The 9,046-nt window shown below is 46.6% G+C and overlaps 1 protein-coding gene across 1 annotated transcript; it reads left to right on the top strand.

Moving 5' to 3' along the window:
- Positions 1-5,809: 5,809 nt before the first annotated feature.
- On the top strand, positions 5,810-6,403 carry LOC147897926 (F-box/kelch-repeat protein At3g61590-like). Its single transcript, XM_087380149.1, has one exon. It carries the CDS (start codon positions 5,810-5,812, stop codon positions 6,401-6,403), a length of 594 nt encoding a protein of 197 aa, XP_087236275.1.
- The last annotated feature ends 2,643 nt before the right edge of the window (positions 6,404-9,046 follow it).

Here is a 9,046-nt window from a genome sequence, read left to right as displayed (position 1 = left end):
CAATTGTTGCAGTGGAGTTATATGTGGATTTGGCGAGCATTGGAGTTGAAGGCATTGGCCAAAACGTAGCCGCATGTAGATTGGGCGAGATTTGCCAAGGGTGTCTCTACTACAAGTGCGGGTGTGGATGTAGTGTTGTTGGGAGGGTTAGAGTGGTGTTAGTGTGTGTAGGGACCGTCATGTTAATAATGTGCCTAAGATTATCCTATGTGTGAAGGGAAATGTGGCAGTGCAGACGAATCGTTAATTGGAGGTCACGGCGTGAAGATATGAGCGAATTTGTGTAAAATGAGACCCACATGGGGGCGCGAATGAGCGAGTGCTAGGGATGCCGAAATGGTGTACGATGGGCTGGAAAAATACCCTGTAGCGTGGTGTTTTCATGTGTAAAATATGGGTTCAAATGGGGTTCAATTTGGGTCCCAAACGGATGAGTTACGAGGGGTTAAAGTAGGGGTAAAATTTGCTTTTGGGGGGGTTTCCTAATGGTGGTGTGAATGGACTTTAAGTCCAAGTGAGGGGTTGAAGCCAAGTGACTCTAGTTAGGATAACTAACCTACATCCTCCCAGTTACTGTAACTGGGAGGTTTAACGAACTGTAGTTAGTTAGTAATTAAAGAGTTAGTCTAACCTAACTGAGGTGAAAACTAACCTAAATTAGGTTAATACCAACCTAGGATAAAACTAACCTTAACGAAGTTAATACTAACCTAACCATGGTTTATAACTTAACCCAAGTTAACTAACCTAACCTAACTAACCCACTAACGTAACCTACCATGACTAACCTAACCAGGGTTAGTCTAACTAAAGTTAGTGTAGTTTTTTTCTTTTTTCTTTTTTTATTATTTTTTTACTGTGGGGGGGGTCAGCCCAACGGCGCCGCAGGGGGGGGGGTGTTGCGAGGGTGGCGGGGGGGGGGAGGGGAGGGGGCGGGGGAAAGAGGGGAGAGGGGATGGGGAGAGAGGGGAGAGGACAGGGGTGTAGAGCGAGCGGGGGCGGGGTACAGGGGCGGCGGATGGCAGGGTGAGCGGGTGGAGGGCGGGTTTGATGGCGGGGGAGGGTGCAAGCGGGGCGGTGCTACAGTGCCCTGCCACGGGGCGACGAGCAGGAAGGGCCGAGCGGGCGTCGAGGTGGGTGCAGGGGCGGCAGAGGGCGGGGCTGAGCGGGTGGAGGGTGGGTTGGATCGCAAGGGAGGGCACGGGTAGGGCGGCAGGGTGGCGAGCGGGGAGGGTCGGGTAGGCGTCGAGGTAGGTGCACTAGGCGGGCGCTACTGTTGGGGGCTCCGTCGCTGGCAAGGCAGGTGCCACTGGCGAGGGCGGCTCTGCAAGGAGCCATCGAGGGGCGGTGGGGGGTGGGGGAGGGGGGGGAGAGGGGGCGAGGGAGAGGGGGCGAGGGAAAGGGGAGAGGGGGAGGGGGGTGGTAGGAAGAGGGGGGTAAGAGAAGCGGGAGGGGGATGGTAGAGAGAGGGGGAGGGTGGTAGAGAGAGGGGGGAGTGGTAGAGAGAAGCGGGAGGGGGATGGTAGAGAGAGGGGGGGTAAGGGGGGAGAGAGAGAGAGAGAGAGAGAGGGGGGGGGGAGAGAATGAGAGAGAGAGAGAGAGAGATAGAGTGAGAGAAAGAGAGAGTGGAGAGAGAGAAAAGAGAGAGATTGAGAGAGAGGGGGGGGGAGGGGGAGAGAATGAGAGGGGGAGAGAGAGAGAGAGAGAGAGAGAGAGAGAGAGAGAGTGAGAGAGTGAGAAAAGAGAGAGTGAGAGAGTGAGAGAGAGAGCAAAGAGAGAGAGAGAAAGTGAGAGAGAGAAAAAGAGAGAGGTGGTGGTGGAGGAGGGAGGGGGGGACAAGGGGGTCGTGGAGATGGAGGGGGGACGGGGGAGGGGGTGGAGGAGATGGAGATGCAGTGGGGAGGGGGGAGGGGGAGGGAGAGGGGGTGGTGGAGATGGAGGGGCGAGGGGGTGGGGGAGATGGAGATGGAGGGGGGAGGGGGGAGGGGGGGAGGGAGAGGGGATGGTGGAGATGGAGGGGGGAGGGGGAGGGGGTGGTGGAGATGGAGGGAGGAGGGGGAGGGGGAGGATGAAATGGAGGGGGAAGGGGGAGGAGGAGATGGAGGGGGAAGGGGGAGGGGGAGGGGGTGGGTGAAATGGAGGGGGGAGGGGGAGGGGGTGGTGGAGATGGAGGGGGGAGGGGGAGGTGGAGATGGAGGGGGAGGTGGAAATGGAGGGGGAAGGGGGAGGGGGTGGTGGAAATGAGGGGGAGATGGAGGGGGAAGGGGGAGGGGGTGGTGGAAATGGAGGGGAGAGGGGAAGGGGGGTGGTGGAAATGGGAGGGGGAAAAAAAGAGAGAAGAAATATAAAAACCTTGACGGACAAAATTGAAAGGGAGGGAGAGGTGGTCACCTGAACGCTCTCTCCAAGTCTTTCTCAATGTAACGGGATTATTGAGGAACAATGGAAGGTGGGTGGATGGTTGGGTTATCGCTGTGAGATGGGCTCGAAGTCACTTACAATGTGAGGATGGGAGTAAGGTGTTGGTCGATGGAGAGGGAGGAGTGTCTTGCATAGGGCTCGAAATGAAGAAGAGAATGGAGGCAAAATGGAAAGATGAAGAATGAGGGGGTGGAGTTGGTTTTTATAGGAAATTGGTTTAGATTTAGGGTTTAACCCTAAACTCTTCCCGAGCCATAACTCTTTATGGATAGCTCGGTTTGCTTTTTTGCAAAAAGGTGAAATGATTGAAATTCCAAGCTCTACGCATTCGTGTCCACTGCCTAGCCTGATTGTATATCATATGGCTTCTATTCAAGAAATAAAGAAAAATTCTTAAGATAGTGACCCAAGGTTGATGCTTGGGGTAGATATGTTTAGCTAGAAATGGAAAAAAAAAATTTACTCTCCTTGCCCTTGAGTGTTATGTTCGTGAAAGTTCGAAGTAGATTGTTTTTTACACATGCCTACGTATGTTTACTCGCTACTTGAGATGCTAGTCTCCCCGACAGCGATGCCAAATGTTGGCTCTTTCTTACTACTTTAGTAGGAAGAGCAGGGTTCTCTTAGTATGCAGGGTTCTGAGGCTTTTTGTCACCTACAGATATATTAGAGTTGTCGATTGTAGTATACATGTAGCTTAGGACCTCGAGTCGTGTTCCGGTGATAGACCATAGGCTTAAGTGTGATAAGCAAACAAAGTGCATGCATATGTAAAAGGAATGTGTATCATCATGATTGAGGTAATGAAGGCTTTCACCTTCATTGGGGGTTGTAGGGTTTAGGAGGAGTTTAAGGGTTAGAAGGAGGTTCCAGGTTTTAGATGGACTTCCAGGGTTTGGAAGGAGGTTCCAGGGTTTAGAAGGAGTCCAGGGTTAGAAGGAGTTTCAGGGTTTAGAAGGAGGTTCCAGGTTTTAGAAGGAGTCCAGGGTTAGAAGGAGAATCCAAGGTTCAAAAGAAGGTTCCAGGGTATAGAAGGAGTTCCAGGGTTTAGAAGGAGGTTCTAGGGTTTAGAAGGAGTCCAGGGTTAGAAGGAGGTTCCAAGGTTCAGGGTAGAGTACATGGTGGAGAACTCGTCTCCCTCGTAGATCATGGAGTTTAAGGGATGAGAAACAAAGGGTTTAGGGGGAGCATAGGAGTGGGAGAGAAAGAAGGTATAAGAGCATGGGGGAAAGAAGAGAGAGGAGGGAGGAGGAGGAGGGAGGAGGAGGAGAGAGGAGGAGGAGGAGGAGGAGGGATGAGGAGGAGGAAGAGGGAGGAGGAGAGTGAGAGGATGGGTTGCAAGGTTGGAGGAGAGGGGAGAAGGAGTTGCAAGGTTAGGACATGCTTTTGGATGTGCAATGCAAGGAAGCATGGACACTTGAGACAAATGCTTGGAATACCAAAGTAGACTCAACACAATGCCCCAAAGAGTATGGGCTTCATTCCATTATGGGGTATTTATACAAGTTCGAGAGCTTCTCTCTCTGCATGTAGGAATTGTAACACAAAGTTGTAACACAAAGTTGTATCACAAAGTTGTAACACAAAGTTGTAACACAAAGTTGTATCACAAAGTTGTAACACAAAGTTGTAACACAAAGTTGTAACACAGAGTTGTAACACATTCTCTTTCTACATGTAGAAGGTGTAACACAAAGTTGTAACACATTCTCTTTCTACATGTAGAAGTCATATGTAGAAGTTGTAACACATTCTCTTTCTACATGTGTGTGTGTGTGTGTGTGCATGTGCATGCGTGTGTGTGCGCGCATGCATGCATGTGTGTAAGTATAAGCTTTTAGAGAGAGAAATAATTGTTTATCCACTTCAGATCTCCAATAATCATTGTTGCCTACTTGGACATTATTCTGTTGAATTCCCTTGAGCACCTCTATAAGGGTAGCTTTTTTATCATGTGATTAAGAGCCTTGATCATATAGTGTTTGATATTACAAAAAGCTTCCAAGGGAAGGTGTATTCAAGAGGATGGGCCTTCCTTAACGAGTTCAAAAAACTATATTAAAAGGTTGCTTGAGTCAGGTCATGGTAAGCTTTTAGAAAGTAGTTGAAGTCCCTTCCAAGTCTTTATCCCCTTCTTCAAGCATACCACTTTTTGATGTAGATTCCAATTGAAAGTTGCCATCTTAAGCTCTTGTTGATATTTATAAATAAATTCTTAAATTGTATTTTTGAAATGAAAGGGAGCCTAAACCCTCCATCTTGAGACCCAGCGGAGCGGGTCCCTAACCCCCATTGTAAACGAGTCATGGTACTCGTTTGAACAGTGTTTATCGAAATTGAATGTCCTCGACAACTGCATTTGCTAAAAGAAGTCTAGTTGTGAAGGTGTGTTATGTCTGTAAACATTAAACAAGGTGAGTAACATTATCGGGGGTATCTCTCCTTGAGTATGACATTGATTGGATAGTCCTTCTTACCCCTTTTCTTCTATTGTTTTTATGGAAGTTAAGTTTAGTAAAAGCTCAAAGGGAGTTCCCATGTTAACAAGAGTTCAGGTTAGGTTAAATAGAAGTGCTAAGAAAGTGATGTGTGTTCTTGTTGGGCATGAACATTCAATTGCTCCAGTTAAGACAAATTTTGACATGTCTTGCGTACGTTGTATGATGTTGCGAGTTTTTAGAAATTATCAACACTTACCATCTTGTTGCAAGCTACAATCTTCCTCCAATCTTCATACTTGTCCCTTTTGGGCTTTTTTGTGCAAGGTTTAAGAGCACCAAAACTGAATTTGAGGTAGGTAGAGGTTGGGAATGCTTGCCATGGATCACATACCTATGGCCATGAACTTTTTTGGCTTTCTTATGCAGAGAGAGATCACCAGAATCGAATTCGAGGTAGGCAGAGGTTGGGAACACTTGCCATGAATCACATACTTACAGCCATGAACTAACTTTTTTGTCTTTTATGTGCAAGGTCTAACAACATCAGAATCGAATTTGCGATAGGCCGAGGTTGGGAATTCTTCTGAGGAATCACATATGTGAGGCATGATAGTTATGGGATAAGTGGGTGTGGAGAAGCTGGGTTTGTGAAGGAGGAAAAGGGCGGGAAAGGCAAGGAAGGGGGGCAGACGTGGGAGGCGGTTGGAGGAAAGGAGCCGACGTGTGATGATGGGTCCCATGCAAAGCAGATCCAAAGCGTGTGTTATTCGTTTTTATTATTAATTCTTTTCCCAGCAACATGCTTTGCATGCACGGAACTTGGGTTTCTCCTCCCTCTGCCCAGCCCCTCCTCTCCAGCTTAGCTGATTTCCGCACCTTTAAGTAGAGCCCCTGGGACCTGGGTGATGCACTACCCCTGGAGTGAAGAACCATCTATGACACCGACAATGAAGAAACGAGTGTGGTGCACCCTGCCCGACGTTCTTCTCGAACGAATGCTGCCACTTCTGCCGGTTTCTTCGCTCCTAAAATTTCGTTGCGTGTGTAAGGCTTGGAACTCCTACGTCCTCTCTTCCGATTTCCTTGCGCAGTGCAAAAACGGTTCACACGAAAAGGGGTCATACATGCTGCTATCAACTTGGGATAAAGAACATCCGTTGGTTGCATTCGATCCTGTATTCGAAAGATGGCATGTTCCTACTCTAGAGCTTCTCAAAGAAGATTATTCCTTCGTCGCAGCTGCTGGAGGTATCCTCTGTCTAAGCAATGGTGACAGTTTCGTTATGTGCAATCCAGTGACAAGAGCGTCAAGGAAAGTTGCATGCGGACCGGAGGGCCAGCGCACGACAAATATCCTATTGACAAACATGAAGTGTAAACAAGACAGGAGCAGCTTTCAGCTACTCGTTGTTGGTAGCATTGATCACTGCAGACAATTAACTTATGTATACGATTCCGTTGAACAGGCCTGGAAGGTTGGTAGCAAGCATCAGGAGCTGCTCTTTTTTGAAAGCAATGCGGGGAAAAAAATTTTGTCGTGACGAGCTTCCCACGGAAGCTAATGGTCTTCAATATGTCGGCTAGGAGTTGGAGCGAACATCCTACTTTTTTGCCTGAGGATGTGCAAATGCCTCGTGTAGTGGAATGCTATGGTAAGATTCTTCTGCTAGGGGCTGTGGAGGGCCACTGCCGCGTCAAACCGTTGGTTAGTCAGCTCAGTAGATTCCAGCTTTGGGAGCTGAACGAGGATTCGCGAGCCTGGAAAGAGGTTGCAATCATGCCGGATTTTCTTTTCCAACAACAAATTCTGGAGCAAAATGACGATTTAGAACGGTTTTCATGCGTAGGTAGAGGAAACCTTATCTACTTGATTAGCAATCACGCTTGTGTGACTTACTCTGAAGTTATGGCGTTTGCTTCGGGAAAGCGCCATATTAACAAGTCTACAGGCATGTATCAGAGACATGTATGCATTAGAACCGACACTGAGCTGTGTTATTTAATATAGCTGAGTTTAGAAAATGTGTTATGTCCTCGTTTCCGACCTGATTACGATTGTTTGGGAATAGTCTTTGATGATATTAGTCGATGTGATTGGTCTTTAGATGTGAGGTGTTATCCGATCAAGTACTTATGCGATGGGAATGCCACTTTGCATGTAAGTCAATTCCACCTAGTTGAAGGTGTGTGCAAGGTATTGTGCCCATCGGATATGCTTTGCATTGTCGATCAAGCATAAAACACCGGTTTTGCCTTAGTGTCATGCACAACCATATAAAAACACGGCCGTAGGTGTGTTATTCAAACAAGTACTTATCGGATGGGGGCTCCACTTTGCACACAAGTCTGTTTCAACTATGTTGAGGTGCATGCAAAGTATTGTCACCATCGAGTATGATTTGCATGGTTGATCACGCATTATACACCGTTTTTTCCCTAGTGGTATGCACATTCGCAAAAAAACACGCCCTTAAGTGTGTTATCTGACCAAGTACTTATCGGATGGGTGTGTCTCTTTGAGAACATTTCAATACCACCTAGGTTGTAGTGTAGGAAAAGTATTGTGCCCATCGGATATTCTTTGCATGGTCGATCGAGCATTAAATACTATTTTTGCTCTAGTGTCATGCACATCCGTAAAAAAAAACACGCTGCTAAGTATGTTATCCGATCAAGCCCTCATGGGATGGGTGTGCCACTTTGCATGTAAGTCAATTCCACCTAGTTGAAGGTGTGTGCAAAGTATTGTGCCCATCGGATATGCTTTGCATTGTCGATCAAGCATAAAACACCGTTTTTATCTTAGTGTCGTGCATAACCATGAAAAAACACGGTCCTAAGTGTGTTAATCAAACAAGTACTTATCCGATGGGGCCTCCAATTTGCATGCAAGTCCGTTTTAACTAGGTTGAGATGCGTGCAAAGTATTATCACCATCGGATATGCTCTGCATGGTCGATTACGCATTATACAACGTTTTGCCCGTAGTGATATGCACATCCGTAAAAAAACATGCCCTTAGGTATATTATCTAACCAAGTACTTATCAGATGGGTGTGCCTCTTTGAGAACATTTCAATACCACCTAGGTTAAATTGTAGGAAAAGTATTGTGCCCATCGGATATGCTTTACATGGTCGATCGAGCATTAAATACCATTTTTGCCTTAGTGTCATGCACATCCGTAAAAAAACACGCTGTTAGGTGTGTTATCTGATCAAGTACTTATGCGATGGGAATGCCACTTTTCATGTAAGTTAATTCCACCTAGTTGAAGGTGTGTGCAAAGTATTGTGCCCATCGGATATGCTTTGCATTGTCGATCAAGCATAAAACACTGTTTTTGCCTTTGTGTCATGCACAACCATATAGAAACACGGCCGTAGGTGTGTTATTCAAATAATACTTATCGGATGGGGGATCCACTTTGCATGCAAGTCCATTTCAACTACGTTGAGGTGCGTGCAAAGTATTGTCACCATCGGATATGCTTTGCATGGTCGATCACGCATTATACACCATTTTTTTCCTAGTCATATGGACATCTGCAAAAAAACACACCCTTAGGTGTGTTATCTAACCAAGTACTTATCGGATGGGTGTGTCTCATTAAGAACATTTCAATACCACCTAGGTTGAGGCATAAGAAAAGTGTTGTGCCCATCGGATATCCTTTTCATGGTCGATCGAGCATTAAATACTATTTTTGCTCTAGTGTCATGCACATCCGTAAAAAAACATGCTGCTAGGTATGTTATCCGATCAAGCACTTATGGGATGGGCGTGCCACTTTGCATGTAAGTCAATTCCACCTAGTTGAAGGTGTGTGCAAAGTATTGTGCCCATCGGATATGCTTTGCATTGTCGATCAAGCATAAAACACCGTTTTTGCCTTAGTGTCATGCACAACCATGAAAAAACACGGTCCTAGGTGTGTTATTCAAACAAGTACTTATCGGATGGGGGCTCCACTTTTCACGCAAGTCCATTTCAACTATGTTGAGGTGCATGCAGAGTATTGTCACCATCGTATATGATTTGCATGGTCGATCACACATTATATATCATTTTTTCTCTAGTGATATGCACGTTCGCAAAAAAACACGCCCTTAGGTGTGTTACCTGACCAAGTACTTATCGGATGGGTGTGCCTATTTGAGAACATTTCAATACCACCTAGGTTG

Source organism: Dipteris shenzhenensis, chromosome 10 (assembly GCF_047967505.1).
Source record: "Dipteris shenzhenensis isolate YYH24624 ecotype China chromosome 10, Dip_SZ_1.0, whole genome shotgun sequence".
In the NCBI taxonomy this organism is placed as follows: Eukaryota; Viridiplantae; Streptophyta; class Polypodiopsida; order Gleicheniales; family Dipteridaceae; genus Dipteris; species Dipteris shenzhenensis.
The sequence above is the reverse complement of the archived record's forward strand: the minus strand, read 5'-3'. Positions and strand labels throughout refer to the sequence as shown.